Raw genomic sequence first — 23,747 nt, forward strand, 5'->3', positions numbered from 1 at the left:
CACCCTCCTACAACGAAGTGGTTGAACCATGAGGCCTCATATTTACGATCCAAAATGAGGAATTTGTGATCCAAGTCAGTGGATACAAAAATAATTTGTGATTTCTTTCCGTATGTTCTTTACTGTCCGAATATCACAATTATCAAAAATGAAAAAAAAATCATGTACCTTAAAAAGTTTGTCTTTGAGAACAATTTTGTTAATACCCTATATCTTATTTCTTTTTTTCTTTGTATGTTTTAGAAAACTCATAATCTCATTAAGAAAAAACTCATTGTCTGGAGTTGTAGTTGAAGGTTCAAAAAGTATTATATACGTATTTTCTTTCCCAATGGAAAACTCTTTGTTTTTATTTTGAGGATTAAATCTAGCAAACCTCGTTAAATCCTCATTAAATAGCCCTATATATATTACAACAATCTAAAAGCAAACAATCCACATAAATTTCCTTCCTTCTTAATTCACACCAAAGCAAACATATATTCTTCAGAAAAGTAAATGGAGGGTCAAGTAGAGCATAAAACAGTGCCAGTGAATGGAATAAACATGCATTTTGCTGAAATAGGGCAAGGCCCTTTAGTCCTCTTCATTCACGGCTTCCCAGAATTCTGGTACTCATGGAGGCACCAAATGTCATTCATGGCTAAACAGGGTTACCGCGCGGTGTCTCCGGATTTACGCGGCTACGGAGACACCACGGGAGCACCTAAAGATGATCCTAGCAAGTTCACAACCCTCGATATTGTTGGTGACCTAGTAGAGCTCCTGAATAAAATTGCACCACAAGAGGAGAAGGTGTTTGTTGTAGGGCATGATTGGGGTGCTGTTGCTTCTTGGGCTCTGTGTTTGTATAGGCCTGAAAAGGTTAAGGCCTTTGTGTGCTTGAGTGTGGCTTTCAATCCCAGGAATCCTATGAAGAAGCCACTTGAGACTCTGCGTGCGGTTTATGGAGATGATTACTATGTTGTTAGATTTCAGGTACTCTTTCATTTCATCTTTCTCTTTCCATTTTTTTTTTCAGATTTCTTCGAAATTACTCCCAAAATTAATTTTTACCATGACTTCTAATATGGATTTTTTATGTTTCTTTTTTTTTTTAATAACATTTTCATATTTGAATCAACTACTTATAAAAATTACAATAAGTCATAATAATTGAAACTTTAAAATATTTAAAATAAAAAGATCAATGATCTCATGAAAACGGAAAAAGATTCACCAAGTACTATTGACTCTAAGTAATATTCAATAGCCTATTAGATTCATGCCACGTGGATCATAAAATAATGTATGGTTGAGATTTTTTCAAATCTTACTTATAGAAAAAACAAAATGGTAAAAATAATACTAACGACGTCCATTAAAAACTAACCTACGTTTCTTCACCTTTTTTTCATGTTATTTCTTTCCTTTAAATGCATACTGAAACACAATGCATATCAAAAAGAATTCATTTTTAAGACAAATCGACTCCCAGAGTATGAATTTTGCCAACTAAAGTGAACGGATGTGAGGATAACGATTTATTTAACATGTACAAGATTAGGAAACATGGTCATGCTCGAGAGCAAATTGCTAAGGTGACACAGCAAGATCATATAAGTTGAATAGATTATAAATGTAATTAGGAGGAGTACTGCTTCTACTCAACTTAATTGGACACATATATTATAAAAAATGTCTTTTTAAGTATTGAACTTTGATTGTGTTTTAGATATTAGATTGTCCTTTTTTGTAGCTTGAGTAGTCGTTGTGACTTACGGTCATTTAGATCTGTGCAATCTTGTGAGATGAGAAAATTTTTATGAGTTTAATTAGTAAAATAAATTTTACTACTGCTTATGGATAGGCATCTGGTGCACTTTGCTTTAGTATGCACTTAAAAGGTTGAAAGTATGAAAAGCAAAAAAGTAAAACAAAGACCAACTTTTACCCTTTTTTGTTCTTTTAATAAGTGGAAAATTTGAAATGAATTTCAATCATAAATTATTTAATGATCCACATGGCATGAATCTAGTAGGCCATTGAATATTACTTAGGCAAAAGTAATATTCAAAATTGTTAAAATCGCAATTGTCCCACAAAATCTTTTCCACATTCTTTCTCCCGTATTTATATGGAGGATATTTTTGCAAAAAAAAAAAAAAAACTTAAGAAATTATAAAATTCATGTTATTTTTAATACACCAAACCAAAAACTACGTAAGAAAAAAAAATATAACTAATACAAGTATTATTAATACATATATTATTAATACACAATATTTTGCATTAGTCGCATACATCCGACCAAACAGCCCCTAAAGGTATTGATCGATAAGTTAAAATATGTTCAGATTCAAATTTAAATTAGCTTGGTTGACTATGAATATAAATCTCTAATCCATAGAACAGATTTATCACAGTAAGACTAATCAGTTTCAAAGGTTTCTGATTGTATTAAATTAAGAGAATTTTTAGTAGCAACAGATCTAATTATTTGATCGAACAAAAATGCTTTTAGATTGATAAGAAAAGATAATAAAGCTGACTAGTGAGGCCGGGAAATTAAGGATAAGTGCGGTTGGGAAAAAAGAAGAAGATTAGATCATAAAGCTACTTATATTTGTTAGAATATCACTCAATTTTAAAGTTGAATCAGTATAGTACTGATTGTGCAATTGATATTTTCTAACCTATCTATGTGTTACTAGATATGGACGGCAAACGAGAGAAATGACACTTCAAATTAAACTATTTCTTTGAAAATGACCATAGAATTTAAATTTCACTTTCTAGTCATTTTAATTTACTGACTGGTTCTATACTATTTTTACACAATTTTTATACAGGTTTTATACAAATCTTATACATAAATATTCTATACAGAAATTATACAGTTTTTATACATAATTTATATAATAACTGTACATTTGCACTTCAAATTAAACTATTTCCTTGAAAATGGTTATGGAATTTAAATTCCACTTTCTAGCCATTTTAATTTACTGACTGATTCTATACCATTTTTACACAACTTTTATGTAGGTTTTATACAAATCTTATACATAAATATTCTATACAGAAATTATACAGTTTTGATACATAATTTATATAATAACAGTACTTTTTTTTACACGTTTTATACAACAATTATATAATTTGTGTACACTTTCTATATATTGTACATATACATATTTGATAGAACTATACAATTTGTATACATATATCTTATATAGATTCATATTCTATTTAATAATTATATCATTTTTATATAATTTAATTATTATTTCTAAACAATAAAAAAATAGAATATTTGATCAATTTAAAAATTTTAGTAAAAAAAAATTGAAATATTTTTAAAAAAGGGCCGAATTGCCCAAGTTGAATAGTGTATCAGTATTGTATATAGACTGTATCAGTATCGTATATGAACTGTATATGGACTACGTGGATCAAAATGACCCAAATTAGGAAAATTTAGAAAATGGGCGTAAAATGGCATTTGTTTAGCCGACTGGACATTATTTGTCCATATGCCAAACTTGGGCTATAATTGGGCTATTATTTTTTTAAAAGGTCATAGAGTGTCCTTTTTTCATTTTTTTTATTTCAATTTATGTGACATAAATAGAATTTAGATAATTAATCATTAAAATAATGTAAGTTTTTAATTATTGTAATTTATAATATTTTTTATTTTATTTCAATTTAAGTGACAATAATATAATTTCGAGAGTCAGCTAAATATTTTATATTTATAAATTTTTAATTTTTAATTTTTAATTATGTGATTTATAATATTTTTTACATGATTTTTCAATAAGATATGAATACTCTCTTCGTCTCAATTTATGCGACACAGATAAAATTTTGGCAATCAGTCAATTTTTTAAAATACTTTTGTTAATTATTATTATTTACAATACTTTTTATTTCATTTTTAAATAATATATGTTGTTTTATATCTTCCTCTGTCCCATCCCGATTTTTGTGGCACTAAAATAATTTTGATAGTCAATCAAATTTTTTATGCTAACTTATCATTTTATTATTCTTAACTTTCTAATACATAAATGACTTATAATAAGGGATGGTATAATAAAATCATCATTTGAAGGACGATAATTTAATTTAAAATTTCAAGAGTTAATTTCATATTTTTTGTCTATTTTATCTTTTTATTAAATATTATTAATTTTTTTAATATTTAGACGTAAGAGCGATTGATTATGTTACTTCTATAAAAGTTAACATAATTTTGTCATATCCAATAGTAATCATCAATAACTCATCGGAGTAGTATATTAAATACAGGATGCTATATTTTGCATGTACAAAATATGATATTATTAAATATTATTGGATAGTGCTTTATGTTTATCTCTCACAATAATAAAATTTTATTATATATTTTTCTTTATTTTCTTTTACTTGATCTATATTGACCCAACACAAATCTTAAGAAAATATTCATTAGAAATTTATTTTATTAAGTTAAATTTATTAATTTGTAGTTTCAAAATTTAAAGTTAAGTTTAAATATTAGTATTTCTATAGAAAAAAATTTTAATTTAAATTTACTAAAATAAATAAGTAAAAAAAATAATTTTGAATATAAAAGTCAATTAAAATAATAAAGTTGATTTACTTTAAATATTTAGTTGTAATTAATTAAAATAAAATTGTTATATTATTAAATTACATAAATTTAATATGTTATATTTTTCATATATAAAATATGATATTATTAAATATTATTGGATAGTGCATTATGTTTATCTCCCACAATAATAAAATTTTATTATATATTTTTCTTTATTTCTTTTTTACTTAGTACATACTGACCCAACACAAATCTTTAGAGAATATTCATTAGAAATTTATTTTATTAAATTAAAATTATTAACTTTGTACTTTAAAAATTTAAAGTTAAGTTTAAATATTAATAGTTCTATATAAGAAAAAGATAATTCTAAAATTTAAATTTGCTAAATTAAATAAGTAAAAAAAAAAACTTTGAATATAAAAGTAAATTAAAATAATAAAATTGATTTACTTTAAATATTAATTAGGATAAACTTATTATATTATTAAATTACTTAAATTTAAATTAAATCTATACAAAATTGGAACGTACTGTGGGACCCACCCATCATTATATATATGCATATTTAAATGTAGCTTGGAGGGCAATCTTGTAAATAAATAGAATAAGGTGGATTTTTTAAGGGCGTCGTCTATAACTAAATGAAAGATTGTGGGCATTCTTTAAAGTTATTAATAAGATACAATTAACATAGCACAAAAGACAAATTCTTTAAGCAGATTTTTCTCATAAAAAGACTAAAATGGCTTTAATTTTTCATTAATTAAAAATAATTTTTACAATTTACTTGTTCGATTTTTTAAATTAAGAAAATTTTGTTATATTTTCTCCTTGTCTATCCTTAGTATTTAATAATTATATAAAGTATCAGTAGTCAAATTTAGAGTTTCTTAGTGCATTTAATAAAGTTAATTTAGTAAAATATACTCCTAATTAATGTTCTCTTAAGGGTGTATCAAGTCAATATGATCTTAAAAATTATTTATTAAAAAATTATTTTACTAAATTAATTTTACTAATATGTTTTGAAAATCTAAATTTGATATAGTAACTTAATCACAAGGTTAATATTAGAAGAAAATAATATTTTTTTTCTTAATTTGCTCAAACAAATAAGTAAAAAGAAAATTATATTTTCAATATATGAGACAATTTAACAATAAATGTATGGCATTTATTAATTTTAAAATTCAATGACATTTATTACTTTTGAAAAGGTTGTATTCAAATTAACAATAAATATATGACATTTATTACTTTTGAAATTCAATTATGATTAATTAATATAAATTATATTTTCAATATAAGATATAAACTAACAATAAACATATGACATTTATTACTTTAAAATTCAATTATGATTAATTAATATAAATTATGATTTGTTTTAAATTACTTAATTATATTAAATTTAGAAAGTTATTTAAACATGTACAAAAAGTTGTATGCAAATTAACAATAAATATATAGCATTTATTACTTTTAAAATTCAATTATGATTAACTAATATAAATTATGATTTGTTTCAAATTACCTAATTATATTAAATTTACAGAAGTTATTTAAACATGCATAAAAAATTGGAACAAAAAATAAATAATTTTTTTAATTCCCTAAAAGAAAGTATAAAAAGTTGGAAAAAAAATAAAATTAATTTTTTATCCCATAATAGAAAACATAAATGAGTATTTGTTCCATTTCCATAAAAAGAAAATATGCATTTAAAAAAGAGTTGTTTTTTTTTTTTTTAAATAAGGATTTATGCTTAGGATCATGGGGTCCACCATGTGGAAGATGACATAGGGGATATAATTGGTATTTAGAGAAAGTTGATTGGTTGTTTTGTCATTAAATATATGTTTGTTTAAGTTATAGCACAATCCAACAATACACAAGTTTTTTTTGAATTGACAATAATACCCTTAGAATAATTTTTTTTTTACAACAAGCACACATGTTGAAGTGGCTCTTCTAATATATATACAAAATCTACTTATAATTTTGTTTCGATTATTAAGTTGTTACAATTTGATAAATACTATTGTTTGTGGATAAATAAAAAATTATTTGCTTATAACAAAGAAAAGTTGATAAATGAATTTTGGATCAAAATAGTGTTAAATGAGGAATAATTTTAATAAATGGGTTTGTCAGATTTTTCATGACCAAAATAGTGAAAACACATGGCGAATAGAGCACCTTTAGTATGTAATTTTCACGTTAAAAAATAGATGAACCGTTAAATATATTTACAATGAAAGTGCTCTACCCTTATGAGCCTTCAATGAATCTTTTACATTTTAAAGAAAAGCTCATTACTAGTAATGAGCCTTCAATATTAATTTTAATGTTCAAGAATCTGAAAAAAGACTGTCATTTTCTGAAATGATGGGATAATAGAGGACAACTTTTTCATACTCTAAAGGCTCATGCAAGGCAATCCACCTTCAAGCAACATACCTTTAATGCATCTTAGGCTCATGCAAAGCAATGCACTTTAGATTTAAAACTTTCAAATTAATTAAAATTTTTATTTTGATTTAGATAAGAAATAGTAATATTCAACACTTTTAAATAAATGGAGTTTTGCTTTATATAAAAAATGTCTATAATACTATTTAAATAGTATTTTAATCAAATTTACTAGAAACATATGTGTGATTGTTGTACTTTATTTTCTTTTATTTTGATATTTTATTTTTGATTTTGATTGATGATTGATTAGAGTTTTCTTCTTGTATCCATTAGAATCATCCTTTTTTATTTTCTCTATTTATTTAGTTAGTAAATTTAAAGATTATATATGTGTTATACATAATCAATAATTGACTATGGATTCTTCTCTTTTGATAATTTCTCATGTTTTTTTAGTTGAAAATTTTTAATCGAAAATTATACGAAATAAATCAACGATTTATCTCTTTTTTCGTTCAATTATTTTTACGAAAATTGTATTTCTCTTTTCAATTACCGCAAGTTTTACTTCTTTCACATGTATTCGATAGTTTATAAACATATTTGCTATTTATTTCGAAAATGTGTACTACTTAATTTTTAAGGTAACATGATATAGCGTTGTTATTATAATGATTCCTATTGATTTGGTTATTTTTTAACCTCTCTCCATCAGGTTTTTATGCACTTTTTGTTTGCTATATCATATAGTTCATGTTGAAAATATTTTATTTGTTGAAATTATAAGATTTCTTTTTGCTATGAAAGTAATAAATAAATCTTTCTTTTTCAGTTTGAAATTAATGTTTTTGATTGCAAGTTAATAGCTTGGGTCAAATTTATGAAATACTTATGGTTTTTAGGTTTGTTTTTCAATCCTTATCTTAGTCGTCGTTGTCGATTTCAAATTGTATTGTTGATTTTTAGCCTCACGAGAAAATTGAAGACTTATCTTTTAGGTAAGTAATTTATTATTCTTAATTACTTATTAAAAATAAGTAATATGTGAATTCATACATGGTATATATATACATTCAATACACTCATCTTGCTATTTTTTTATCTTCATTTGTTGCATTGTTTTGCATGAGTCTTTAGAGTATGAAAAAAATATCATTTATTGTCTCATCATTTCAAAAAATGACAACTTTTTTCAGATTCTTAAACAGTATATAATACTAAAGCTTCATGACTATTAATGAGTCTTTCTTTAAAATGTAAAAGATTCACTGAAGGCTCATGAGAGTAGAGCATCTTCAGTATAAATATATTTAACGGTTCGGCTATTTTTTAATCTGAAAATTGCACATTGAAGGTGATCCATTTTCCATGTGTTTTCACCATTTTAGTCATGAAAATTCTGACAAATCCATTTATTAAAAATTGTTTCCCATTTACAGTGCCGGCTCAAAACTAAAGCCATTGCTTTAGGCTCCCTCAAATTCAAGGCCATAAAATCAACACTGTTATTATTTTCAAAAAATTAGATTTATGCTTGTCTTTTGAAAATTTTATAAAATTTAGCTACAAACAAATATATGTTATTTAGATAAATACTTCCTTCATTTATTTTATGTGTCACTTTTTATTTTTCGACAACCAATTTCACTAATTTTTGAAGCTAACTAAGATAAAATTAATATAATATTTCAAAATTTAAATGTTCAAAAACTATGTAAAATGTACTATATGTTACATTTTGATCCCATGTCAACATAAAGAAAAAATATATTCAATATAAGAGTCAAAATTTATATAGTCTGACTCTTATTTTGACTCTCGATGTCAATTAATTCTCTTCATTTAATTATCTTAATTTTGTAGTACTATGCATATGTTAATTTTTCTTTTCATACATTTTGAATATATAGTTTTAAGTTTATTTTGAATTGAATTTATGACTTGATTCACTCTTTATAACGAATAATCAACTTCAAAATTATTAGATGAGAATTTGTTTACCTTTCTATTATAATATAGTCATTAATAAAAAAAGTTTCTCATATCGTATATTTATTACGAAATTTAAGTAAGTTGTCTGTTTCAATTTATGTGATACTTTTTTCTTATTAATTAAATATAAAGGCCACTTTTTAAAATTGGCTTTAGGCCACAAATCCTATCCCGTTGAGCCGCCCCTGCCAATTTAATACTATTTTGATCCAAAATTCTTAATAAATACTACTCCTAGATGGAATGGAATAAACCTAGAGGGTAGCAGTGAAAAAACGAGGAAACTGTTGTTTGTGATCAAAATACATATTTTATCATCTCAGGAGATCTTTTCCCGAACTGTACTTGGAGCGTTTGCTTTATTGAAACGTCTACTGTTTTTTAGACTAATAACTCTAATTAATAGACTATAGAGTATGAAGACAAAATTTTCTATACAATTTGAACGGTTTTGTTTCGCGAGTTTGAATCCACTCAATTGAAGTGTGATCATCTTAATTAAAAGTCGATTCTTTTTTATGGGAAAATTCTTTTTAATAATGAGTGTCACTGAGATTTGATTTTAGGACCTTTATTTGCTTTGATATCATGTTAAAGTGTGCGACTATCTCATCTAAAAACTTAAACTATTAGAGAGAGTATATTTTTATTATTTAATTATTTTATAACACTCTATATGACAGAAAATTGGAAGGAAAAAAAGTCATTAATTGAAAGAAAATTTTATTTTTATACCACAATGAAAAGTTGATAAATATTGCTTTCTTTGTTTCAATTTATGTGACACTTTTTATTTTTTAAAATTTAAATTATGTAAATTTAGACCAATCATTTAAAATATATTCTTAAATCATATTTTTTTTTTATAACTGAAATTTATTACCAGATTAAGCATTAAAACAGGATAGACTAGTGGACAGAATCCCAACCTCATGGCAATACCACAACACCAGTTCATTATCATAAGCTACGTACTACTTAGGAATAAAAATTAAGTCTTCACATGAAACCTGCCAACTTAGAATACAAACTAGCTCTGTTGTGGACATATATTTAATATAGTCATCGAATATTTAAATTTTAATTCTAAAATATTGAATTGATCGATCTAAATGTAGATTAAAAAAATTAGACAAATTAATTTTAAAATCAAAAAAAGTTGTCACAAAATATCGCTCAATGGAATACGCCGAGTGTAGCCGTGAAAAAAATAAGGAAATTGTTGTTGATAAAAGAGAATGAATATATTGTTATATTCCAACATTTGTCCTTGGAGCTTTTGATTTATTGAAACGAGTCTTTACTGCTTTATCAGGAGCGTGTCGTTAATTATATCGGTAATTATCTAGGACCTCATAATTATGAGACCCTCATATTATAATATACAGTAACTAGTTATGTATATTTAAAAAATTGAAATCTTTTGTTAGCATAAAAATAGAAAACAATCCATATTTTTTCAGATGAAAAAGAGAAAAAGAAAACTAAGTCTAGTTTTATATGAAATCTTCCTTAATATAAAAAGAACACCTCATTGCTACGTAGAGTTTTATGTGCAAATTTGCATTTCAAAAAGCTAAAAAAATAAATTTTAAAATAAATATATATAAAAAAAAATTGAGAGGGTGTTTGAATTGACATACTTTAGGTGTTTAAGCAAAAATAGTTTTAAAGCAGAGTGTTTGGGTAAATAAAAAATTTCTTGTAAGCACTTCGTTTTAAGCCAAAAGTTAAAAATTTTAATAATCAAAATTTGTTATAAATGTATTACCATATATATTGAATGTCTATTTTACCATTTAGTGAATGTCTACTTTACTGTATATTATAAATATCTATTTATAAAATAGTTAGAAACCTCAAGGTTATTTTTTCCCTATAAATAAAGGGGTTTTTTCTTCATTGTTATTCATCTCTCAAGAGAAATAATAATTACTGTCTCTTCTCACTTTATTCTTGTTGTTCTTACTTTATATTTCATAATATGTTATTAGCACGAGACTCAGCCAAAGAAGGTGAGATTATAAATCTAAATGTAATTTCAAGGTTAGTAATTAATTCCTTATGTTATTTGTCTTTTGCTACTAATGATATAATTATTGTTGGATTTGAGGAAAAATAGTTGATTTGGAACCACTTATGCTTTAAATTTGTTCATGAAGAACAATATTGTTAAAAGATATGATGATGAATTTAAGTCTCATCTCATTAAGAGGGTAAGACATTGGGTTAAAAGTTTCAATGCACCATGATGATAAGATGTTGGGTTCAAGTCTCATTGAGTTATAGCCTAAGACGCATTTATATGGATAAAATATTAAGTTTGAATCTCAATACACTATATTGATGATACTACGATGGCAAAGGCAAAATAGGTATTTGGTGAAAAGTCATGAATCATATTACATTAATATGCTCTATTCCATGAAGTGAATATGATAGCAATATATGATGAATCTGAAAGTTGACAACTTGCTCCATTCTTGAAGGAATGTGGTAGCAGTACATAATATATCTGAAAGAAAACAAGCAATTGAATGCACAGATATAAACGTGGAGGAACAATATGATAATGATCATCAAAAGAGATAAGATTTTACACGCTTATTATGATTATAAGATATGTTAGAAAAATTCTCTACATTATATACACAACTCGATTTGTTCTTGAATTAGCAATATTTTGAAAGAGGTTATAAGCTATCATAATTTGATAGGCTTAAGGCACGATTATATTTCATTTATGAAAATGAGGATTTTGATTGTTATAAGGACAAATTCATTTTCTAGGGTGAATGTGATAATATTTAGTAAAGTTTATCAATACAAACGTGCACTTGATTGTGATGGTACCATAACTCACCTCCAAAAGAGGCAGAATAATTGAGAAGAAATATTCTGCAATTTGCTCAAAAGTAGTAAATATGATGTTTATTTTTGTAAAGTAAATTTGAAATTACTAAAACAAAAAGCACATGACATGGTAAACTTGATGTTTACTAGTATAAAAATTCATATGTTCATATAAACGATTGTGACATTTTAAAGATGTGTATATTGAGTATTAGAAATGTATTAAAGAATTAGAAAATTCTTCAAAAATTATTCATGTTGTTTGTTCTCATGATAAGTTGGTTGGATCAACTAATGTTGGGATTAAATTCCTTAAATCTGAAAAGTATAAAAGGTGAATATGAGCCCGTTCACCTATTATGTGATCTATTAAGATGCATCGATATAAGATGATCACATGTGAGTTTATTTTCAACTTACAATTTGACATTCATAAAATTATTTGCTCGATATAAACTGAGTTAAGAGCATAATTTCCAGATTGATAAATATTCGAGTTGGTTTGAAAATTAAATGCCTTTAGAAAATTAGCTAAATTATTGCTTATGAAAATAAAGTTTCATGTATTGGTTTGAAGTATGATATATTGCATATAATAGCACTTGGTTTGCATTAGATCAAAGATTGTGATTAATTTCTCCCTCTCAATTGGTTCAAGGTCAGGAACCAAGTAAGGAACCAAGTATTTCATCTAATATTTTTGATGTGCAGTATATGATTAATGAATATATAGTGATGCATAACGATGGATTCTCTAAAGTAAATTGAGATGTATGTTAGTTTTTCTAACATGATGGAGAAATAATAAACAACTAAGAAATATTATCATTAATATGATCCTCATTCCAAAAATAATTTAAGTTAAATGTTAGGAGCATTTACTGACCCCAAATTAATTTCATATTTAGTTGTGGATGCTCCTATTGTGTGTCCCTAAAGGACAAAGCCTAGACGTACGTAAAGTGTGGTAGATCAATCGGTTCCAAATGAAATCGTTCTTGAAAAGAATAAGGAATAAATGATCATAAAAGAAGGAATTATGCTTTTAAAGAGCCTACAACATAACACTTCATGAAATTTTATGCAAGGTTCAGGTACCTGAAAATCATAAAGTGATGAGATCACAAAATATCATGTTATATTGAAAATCGATACAAAATGATATATTATCGATAATATCTGTGATACAATATTGGGGCAATATTATAAAAGATTATGATGATTTTAATTCTACGTTTGTTTAAGCATGCTGACATAGAAGTATTTATCAAGTGATATGGAAGAATGCATTTTGGTAAGCATGAAACTTATTTGATTTGCAGTCTAGACACTTGAAGATGTCACATATGAAATGTTGAATATTGTCTCTTGACAAAATTTATATGAAAACTTTTAAGGACTCAAAATATTTGAAGCATATAAAAGTTTCTGAAAAACTTATTTATAATTCTTATATCGTATAAATTTATAACTTGAAAATTATTGAAACTCTTAGAGAGTTTTTAAAAGCGATAGATTACCTGTTGAAAGAAGTTGAGATGAGAAACATACAAAATTGGATTGAATCTTTAAGTACCATATTTTATGCAATTGATGCATTTATACATCTTGCTGCAAATATGAACATAATATAATTTTACTTCTACATGGATATAGTGAAGTAGATCACTTTCATATTACAATTGAAAGTCCTTGTATTAATGTGTTTATGCTAACATATATTGTCAAGTTTTTGAATACACACGATATTCATATGATCGACATAATAGTTTGAGGACATATTACCTATTGTCATGAAGGTCCACTGTCATATCATGTTTACATGACATTCATATTATGCCAAGATGGTAGCTATTCATAAAGCAAGTCAAGAATGTATATAGCTGAGGTTAATGATACATCTCATTTGAGAAAATCGTAGTTTGAAATGTGATAAAATACCCATGATTTTGCATGGAGATAATGCAACATGCATAGTACAACTCAAGAAAGGATTTATAAAAGGAGATAGAACAAAACATATTTTCCCAAAGCTTTTCTATATACATGAGCTTTAAAAGAATGGTGATATTAACGTGCAATAAATTTATTCGAGTCATAATATGACTAATTTATTCACAAAGTCTCTATCAATTACAACTTTTGAGAAGATGATGCACAAGATTGAAATGTGAAGATTCAATATTCTGATATTGATGTTCTCATTGGAGGGAGTTAATACGCGTTGTACTCTTTTTTTCTAACAAGATTTTGTTCTACTGAATTTTTCTTATAAGGGTTTTAATGAGGTAGCCTACATGCGTATTATTAGAGATATGTACTCTTTTCCTTCACTGGATTTTTTGCCCATTGAGTTTTTTTCTAGTAAGATTTTAACGAGGCACATCATCTATCAATTAGACATTCAAGAGAGAGTGTTATAAATGTATTATCACATATAGTGAATGTCTATTTTACCATATATAGTGAATGACTACTTTACCATATATAGTAAATTTCTATATATGAAAAAGTTAGAAATCTAAGGTTAATTTTCCCCTATAAATAAAGTTTTTCCTTCATTGCTATTCACATCTCTCAAGAGAAATAATAACCACTCTCACTTCTCTCTTTATTCTTGTTGTTCTTAGTTTATATTTCATAGCAAAATTCAAATTAAGGGTCCTCATTAGAGTTTGGCTTTAGGTTCCCAATATGGTAGAAATGCATTATACTTTTTACATAAACTAATAGAGTATGAAACAAAATTCCCTTTTAAAATTTTTTGCTTTAGAGAACAATTATTTTTAACACAAAAAAATAATTAAATACATCATTAAATAATAATTTATTTGTTTGATTATATATTGTTAGGAGCCTGGAGTAATAGAAGGTGAATTTGAGAAGATGAGTGTTAAGAATGTGCTGAAGTACTTCCTAACATATAAAACCCCAGATCCTATTTACTTGAAGAAAGGAAAATCATTTGAAGATACTAATAAGTTGCCTTGCTGGTTATCTGAGGAAGAAGTTGATTTCTATACTACAAAGTATGAAGAAACTGGCTTCACTGGAGCATTGAACTTTTATCGAGCAATAGACCGGTAATTATCAATACTTTAATTTTTTTTCATTTCACATCATAAAACATAATTATCTATCTACTTAATGTAATTTTGAGTAAAAGATTGTTAATTAATACCCCTCACACATACAAGGGCTCCGCCACAGCACATGATACTGCTACTGCTTTATTTGAAAAGTTTCATTTTTTTTACTGTAAAATTTTTAAATATCTTGAATATTTTTAAGAAGAAACTATGATGTAACGTTCTAACTTATGTAATATATATATATATATATATATATGTTTAAAACAATTCTAAAGCCTTCCTTGTTTTTCTTAAAATTTGTATTGAATTGAATTATGTCAACATAAGTAGGAACAAAGGGAGCAGTATTTAGATGCAAGTAATTATTTGAATTGTGAATAATAAATATTGCAGAAATTGGGAGCTTACATCAGCATGGACAGGGGCTAAAATTCAAGTACCAGTAAAATTCATTGTGGGTGACCTTGACCTTACTTACAATGCTCCTGGCGCTAAGGATTATTTACACAAAGGAGCCTTCAAGAAACTAGTGCCACTCTTGGATGAAATTGTGGTATTACAAGGTGTTGGACATTTCATCCACCAAGAAAAGCCTAGAGAAATTAATGATCATATTTATAATTTCATTAGCAAAATTTCATCCTCTAATCAGTCCAAGACCTGTGCTATTCTGTAGAGTTAGTTTCTTTTGTGCTTTTGCTTTAATTCTTTCTCTACTGCATCAACTGTACTAGTGTTAATTTGTTTGATTGATTTTTCTAGTGTGCAAATACTGGTGATTAACCATTTAGCTTTGGTTTGTTTTATTTTTTGGATTTGGGAGTTTTCTTGCACTCTTGTTTTAGCTAAAAATGATTACCCTTTAATGTTTCTTTTATGAAAATTTAAATTCTTGAGAATATATTATGCGAAATGATTAGATGGATCTTTGTACTTGTCTAAATTTGTAAAGTGGACACTTCTACTTATCTTTTTGTCATTTCAATTCATTAACCTAGTAAAAAATAATATTTTAAACTTTTTTTGGTCTAATAATCTGAGTGTGTAGCACAAACGTTGATACGTCAGTAAAAACTTAAAAATTAATTAACACATAGAAAATTCTGTGTACAAGATATAAAAATCAAAGGATATTTCATTTTTCTCCATTTTCATTTTCTCATCAGGCCCTTGTACTTAACATGTGAAACTCGCATCTTTCATTTTTCTGATTTTTGTTGATTGTTGTTGGTGACTGAAGTCGTATTTGAAGCTATTGGTGTAAGTTATCCTAATTATTGTGCTAGTTCTGAAATTTTTTGAGTTTGTTTTAAGCTTTTATTCAAGTTAATTGTGTCAATTTTGAGATTTTAAGGTCTTACTCAATTGATCAAGTTTTTGTTCAAATTTTTGAGAGATTTTGCTCTATTTTTGTCTAATGCAAATGTAGAAAGTATATGTAGTATTGTTATGCCTTCAATGGCATATTTGTGATTTTGATTAGATTTTAATTTTTTTTTCGTAAAATCACAATTGAAACTAAAAATTTTGAGGCTTTTGCTTTCTTTCGTGTCTAATGCTGGTGTTAGACGTACATGTAGTAGTGGTATGCCTTCAACGACATATTTTATGATTTCGACTAGATTTTAGAATTTTTTTTTCGTAAAATCACAATTGGGACTGAACATTTTTTAAGCTTTTGCTTTCTTTCTTGTATAATAGTGGCATTAGACGTATATGTCGTAGTGTTATGCCTTTAATGACATATTTTGTGATTTCGATTAGATTCTAAGATTTTTTTTGTAAAATCATAATTGGGACTTTTTGATTTCAATTGTCTTGAGTATTGTTGACATCGGTGATCCATTGTATTGTGACATATCAGACATGTAGAGAAGAATCTCCAAACATTTTGCTTAATTTTTTAGTGTTTTTCTTTAAAAATTAGGCTTTTGTTGTTTTTTCTTTAAAAATTAGGGTTTATATATATATATATATATAAATTAGGTAATTGTATATGTTTTTTGTCATTGTACAAACGTGGTAATCAAATAAATTTAACTATAACATTTCAATTTAACTATGAAGGTTGTTTTTTGTCATACCCTGAGTTAAGGTATGCTAGTAAAATTTGTGATCCTGAAAAAATTAGAGTGGATGTAGATGAGCTGCATATAATGTTGTTTCATAAATTAGCACTAGAATTAGGTGTTAAAAAAGTTGAAACCTTTAGATGTAGAGTTAACAAAAAGGGTGGTTATTACATGTTAAATACTGACGGTAATGTTTTAAGGTTTCTTAATAGTTTAAAAGCTGAAAATTTTGTTGATGTATATGAGTACACCAAATTAGTGAATCGTTAATTGTTGATGATGTAAATGAAATAAAAATTGCCTAAAAATTATCCTCAAAAATAGTATAATTTATTGTCCATAAGTTTAGGGCTGATGCGGCAATCAATTCACCTATTTTGTAATGGTAATGTGTCAGCCTCCTCACTTTTAATTAAAAATGATAGGGCTGATGTGTATTCACCTCAATCATTTGATGAAAATGAAAATGCAAATGAAAATAAAAATAAAATAAAAATGAGAATTTAAATAAAAATTAGTCTCCTACGACAGATAAAGAAAAAGAGAGGGTTTCTTTAGAAGACTTAGAGAAAGATCAAGTTAATGAGTTTTCCACATAACATCTTGAAACTTCTGATCCTGAAGTAGATCTATATAATCTATATAAAAATGACAGTGAATGTGATTCACTTTAGGATGTTTATGAAAACATTGATGATTTGAGTGACTTGGATGAATAGTTGCTTCAAACTAGGCAATCTAACATTGAAAAATAAGTTAAATAAAAAGCTGATAAGGCGAATCTAGATAAGATACCATCTAGACCTGTAGGTATAGATGTTGATTTTGAGAAAAGTTATAACAACAAGAGGGCTAGATATGAAGGTAAACTGGATAGGTATGATCTTTATTTTGATAGCTTAGATCCTGATAGCGACATTAGTGAAGAGGAAGAAGATACTGTTGATGATGATGAAGTGGTAGATCACCTACTTAGAAGTTCATCTACCAGGATCTACTTTGATAAAACTGCAAAAAATAATTTTTTTTTCAGTTATATATATATATGATATTTTTGTGTTGAGTTTAGAAAAGCACTGCAGACTTACTCTATTAAAAAATGTATGAATCTTATGTTGAAACCTAATGAGAAGAAAAACATAAAGGCAAAGTGTAAGCATAAGGCTGTCCTTGGGTTATTCTTGAAAGTCTTGATAACACTAGAAATTTTAGTGTGAGGACTTACTTTCCTGTTCAAGTATTCTAAAAGGACAAGAAATAAATTATGTAACCCTTGATATATTAGTAAGCAGTACAAAGGAAGAATTATGAGTGAGCCTTCAATAAAATTGCATTATACTCAAGCTCTTATAAAAAAGACTATGTGTTGTATGTTAGTAAAACAATCCGTAGAAAGACAAAAATCAGAAGTATGATTAAATATTTGGGTGATTCATGGAAGAGTTTTCTAGGTTGTATGATTATGCTGAAAATTGATGACCATCAATCTTGATGTCACTTTATTTATTAGGACATCCAAGAATATAATTTCAGAAAAGAGGTGTCTATAGACATTTACATTTATCTAGAAGTCTTAAAAAGTGGATGAAAAGAGGAGTGTAGAAGAATAATTGATTAGATAGTGCATTTCTCAAAGGTGTATGTAAAGGTATCTTGTTATCTTGAATTTTTAAATATGAAAATAATTAGATGTACCCTATAACATGGGCAGTAGTTGATAAGAAATCAAGGACACATGATCTTGATTTTTTAGGTGCATCAAACATGATTTAAAGCTTACGAAAATTGAAGGTGAAGGATTGGTGATGATGTCTGATATACAGAAGGTATGATGTATTACATTTTTTAGTTATATACTTTTTTACAATTTGGTGCAGTAATTTAACTAATGTTTTATATTGTTTGATAGAGTTTTCATTTGACACTTACTAATTTACTATTAAATGTTGAGCATAGATGGTGTGCTCAACTAAAAAAGGAATGAAAAGGTGAAGAAAAAAAGAAAAAAAAAATTGGCAATTTGTCAGGATATCATTTGAAGTGTATTTGCAAGTAAAACTTAATGAAATAAATGAGTTGGGAGATGAAATTGTGAAAGATTTGCTCAAGTACAATAAAAAGGCATAGTGTAGGACTTTGTTTAAAGAGCATAGCAGGTGTGATGTGGTTGAGAATAATATGTGTGAGACTTTCAAGAGTTGAATTTTGGATGCTAGGTTCAAATAAATTATTATTATGTTAGAGAAAATAAGAGTCAAAGTCATGAAAAGGATGAATTAAATGAGAGAGTTTTCAGAAAAATGGATTAGTGATGTATTATCAATGGCTATGAAAGTTCTTACAGAGAATGGTGACTATACAACCAACTGTAAGGTGCGGTTTAATAGTGGTATTGATTTTGAGATTGGTGATCTACCATATACATATATTGTTAATGTGAAGAGGAAGATGTGTAGTTGTAGGTCATAGCAATTAAGGAAATTTCTACAATGCATTACAAAAAAAAAAGGATGTGGAGTCATTTGTTGATCACTGGTATAAGAAGGAAACATACCATACCTGAAGGCATATAATAAGTATATTCAACCTATGACAAACATGAAGATGTGGTCAAAAAGCACAAGATCAGTAAATGAGCCATTTGAGATTACTATCATGCCAGAACGATTAAGTAAAAATAGAAAGAAAGATAATGATGAGCTTATTAAGTAGAAGTTTGAAAATGCTACAAGAAAGAAAAGAAAAATGACATGTTATGTGTGCAAGACCATTAGACACAACAAGAAAGAATGGCCAACTTTATTAAGTTGTTCTTTAATATCATCTTAATAATGAACTTTATTCATTTTAGATGTATTTTTGACCTTAACATGTTTTTTGTAGAAAAATGGTGTCACTGATAGCTTTGAAACTGCTACAGCATCTGCAAGTAACAGTCAACAAAATGTAGTTGCAACACCAAGTGTGCAACCTTCCATTGGTAACTCAATATTTGATGAGAGATCTACAAATGCTTCAGTAGATATTGAAAGGCCTATAAATGCTACATCAATCATAAGAAGGCCTCATAATGCAACAACAATCGAAAGAAGGCCTGCAAATACTACATCAGTTGGTGTGAGACATAAAACTGCCTCAATAATTGATTTGAGTCCTACAGCTATTATGATGCCTGCAACCACTTATGTAGTATTTGAGAATGCTACTCAATAGTCTACTACGAGTGTTAGTGCCCAAAAGCAAAGGACTAGTATAGCTTTGAGAGGTAGGGTAAATCTTACATATAAAAGATCAAAATAAAAAAGACAAAAACAACTGATTGGTGTGTTGTTTGGACAAAGTGCATGCAATGGAAAGGGTAAGTCTTCTATCATCTAAGCACATCTAACTAGTATTAATTAGTGCATATTTGACTAATTTTATTATTTCTTAGTCTGAAACTAATAGAATGTTATACAGCCCAACATTGATTAGTTTAGTTCCAACCAATATTGATTTGAGTTACAAATCAAAAGGACTAAGGTGGAAGAGTGGAGCTGCAATTACTCAAAGACAGCTACAAGAAGAGAATTACAGAAGATAAAAACCTTCTATAACCACTCAAGCCACAACAATCGCTCATGCCAACAAAAGTCAGGTCACACCAAGCATTCAAGGAACACGGTAGTTTAATTCTTTTTGTGTAGCTTAATTGTTAGTTTTTAAAGCTTTTTTATCTCAAGTGTTGTTAAGATAAGTGTTTATCAACTTCTGGTGCATTTCTCAGCAATGGTATTGTTAAGACAAGTGTTTATGAATAACTATTGTGAAGCTTTTTTACCCCAATTGTTGTTAAGACGTGTCTATCTTGAAGATTTGTCTGTTGACAAACTAGTGTTTGTCATCAAATTTCAATTTCATTATCATTGTACGTTGCAACTACAAATCAAGACATCTTATATGCCAACTGGAAATCAAATGACAACAATGATGATAACAGTAATATCAATACTAGTGCTTAATCTTTCATGCTTTCCATGTCTTTTATTTCTTCCAAGCCTTTCTTATCTCCGTTACTTTCTGTGTCTGCCTTTACTTCCTTGCTCTGGATTTGTTGATGAATTGTTTATGTAGTATTGTTCATTTGCATCAGTCCATCGAAAAAATCCACAATCATTACCAGCTGTATATTTTTGACAATCCCAAAATATTCTTTCGAGATTAGACGGTCGATCTCCTTGACATCTTAAGTTCAGCATAAAGCCCACAATAACAAACCCGAATTGTCATGGTGTTAGACAAAATACATGGAAAAGTCAGAGAAAAAATTGAACTAAAATACACAAAAAAACAAGAGAAGTACAATGATAGCCCCCCAAAAAAATTAAAGGACAAGAAATTTAAAGAGAGAAGATCGAGAAGAAAGGGGAAAAAAGGCTCAAATTGCTCCAACAATGGTGTTGGAAGCCAATGAGGAAGAAGGCTGATATAAGTCCTAATTTGACCAATGGGGCCATGTTTAAAAGGTGGGACGTGCCTTTGACATTTGTATCACACACTCCTATGTGGTTTATGTCACATAGGATGTCATGTAAAAAAAAAAAGGTTTAAAATTTATTTTTTACTGAATTAAAGAGTTCAAATGACAAAAAGATAAGTAGAAGTGTCCACTTCACAAACCTAGACAAGTACAAGGGTCCATCTAATTATTTCGCCAATATATTAGGCTGTGAGTTCCTTGTGCTTTTTGAAGATAATCTATCTAATCAACAACAACAACAACAACAAACCCAGTGTATTCCCACTTTGTGGGGTCTGGGGGGGGTAAGATGTACGCAGTCCATAATCTATCTAATCTTTTGCATAAATTAAGGTCCATTGTAGTTAATCGATTTCTCTATCAAATTAAGGCACAAAGAAAAGAAATTTGTTAGCTTCGGCAACTTAATTAATTGCTCCTTTTAAGGATTACGGACACGAGTATATGACTCACATGGAAAAGCCAAGAGATTATAAAAGAAAGTACTTTCTAAAAAAAAATACTTTCTTAGTGGTACAGAAGATGGAGAAACATCATTTTCAATGAACAAATTATGTGTCACGTAATTAACTATATGACCAAAATAGGCAACACCTCTTGCATGAATAAAGAAACAAGTGAAGCCCAATATGATACTTACTTGTGGAAGTACGTCTACTAACTCTTTTCTATCTGCTTTCCTCCTCTGTGTACTATAAGTTAAAGCAGTTCAGCTCTAAAGAGATATCAACTATAGACAAGTAAATTTTCAAGGAGAGGGATAGAAAGAAAGAGAGAGATGGAGGAGGTTAATGGGATTGAACACAAGACAATGAGAGTGAATGGGACAAGCATGCACATAGCTGAAATGGGCCAAGGCCCAGTAGTCCTATTCCTACATGGCTTCCCGGAACTATGGTACTCGTGGCGCCACCAAATGCCATTCATGGCAGCCCACGGCTACCGTGTGGTGGCCCCGGACCTCCGTGGTTTCGGAGATACCACTGGAGCAACCAAAGATGACTTCACAGAGTTCACCACCCTCCATGTTGTTGGTGACCTTGTGGAACTTCTTAACATGATTGCCCCTGATCAGGAGAAGGTATTTGTAGTGGGGCATGACTGGGGAGCTATGATTGCTTGGTCTATGTGTTTGTATAGGCCTGATAAGGTCAAGGCCCTTGTGAATATGAGCGTTCCGTTCATTCCACGAAACCCCATTTCAATGCCCACTGTAGCTCTGCGCGCCACTTACGGAGATGAATACTATATTATAAGATTCCAGGTTTATATCTTTTCTTTCTCTTGTTTTTTTCTGGACAAGATTGATTACTCCCTCTATCAAACTCAGATTAATTTGTCTTTATGAGTAACGTGCCTTAATATTTCTACTTCCCTTTTGTATGATGGAAATTACTCTAGGTAGTTCTCCTGTGATAAATGTTTTAATACTAATACAATTGTGAAGGAGCCTGGAGAAATAGAAGAAGAGTTTGCTCAATTAGGAACCAAGACAGTGTTGGAGAAGTTACTGACTAACCGAAACCCTGAAGCATTAAAGTTGCCTAAAGGAAAGCCATTTGACGGAAGTCCAGTGATATTGCCCCGTTGGCTCACTGTAAAGGATGTCAATTACTATGCTAGCAAATATGAGCACACTGGCTTCACTGGTGGATTGAATTATTATAGAGCACTTGATCTGTAAGTTCCAATTTTTCCATATAATCATTAGTATCTATTTTTAGAGATGTGACTAGTTACTCAGCTCATATTTGCATTTTTGAAATGCAGAAACTGGAAACTGACAGCACCATGGACAGGGGCGAAAGTAAATGTACCAGTGAAGTTCATAGTGGGAGATTTGGACACAACTTATAATTCAGCAGGAGTCAAGGATTATATACACAAGGGTGGGTTAAAGAAAGATGTGCCTTTGCTAGAAGACGTGGTTATCTTGAAAGGGGTAGCTCATTTTCTTCAACAAGAAAAGCCTGATGAAGTCAACAATCACATCCATGTCTTCTTCCAAGGCCGGCCTTCCTCTCATTGAAACTTCAGCAATTTGATACTTCTTTTAAGCTTCCATAAAAAGTTACATAAAACCAGAAGAGTCATACAAGAATCATTTCATATGCTTTAAAATATTCTTGTACCTTTTTCCAAATATATTAAACCTAAATAAAGTTGGTTTCCGATTTCCATTCTGATTTTCTTTTTCTTTACAACCAAGACTTAAA

At 28.2% G+C, this 23,747-nt stretch overlaps 1 protein-coding gene across 1 annotated transcript; it reads left to right on the top strand.

Moving 5' to 3' along the window:
* Positions 1–224: 224 nt before the first annotated feature.
* On the top strand, positions 225–23,709 carry LOC107879885. The gene is made up of 7 exons (XM_016726819.2): positions 225–978; positions 14,702–14,931; positions 15,334–15,531; positions 17,911–17,933; positions 22,308–22,795; positions 22,979–23,211; positions 23,302–23,709. Exons 1-7 carry the CDS (start codon positions 499–501, stop codon positions 23,558–23,560), a joined length of 1,911 nt encoding a protein of 636 aa, XP_016582305.2. The 5' UTR covers positions 225–498; the 3' UTR covers positions 23,561–23,709.
* Positions 23,710–23,747: the final 38 nt, after the last annotated feature.

Source organism: Capsicum annuum, chromosome 1 (genome assembly GCF_002878395.1).
Source record: "Capsicum annuum cultivar UCD-10X-F1 chromosome 1, UCD10Xv1.1, whole genome shotgun sequence".
In the NCBI taxonomy this organism is placed as follows: domain Eukaryota; kingdom Viridiplantae; phylum Streptophyta; class Magnoliopsida; order Solanales; family Solanaceae; genus Capsicum; species Capsicum annuum.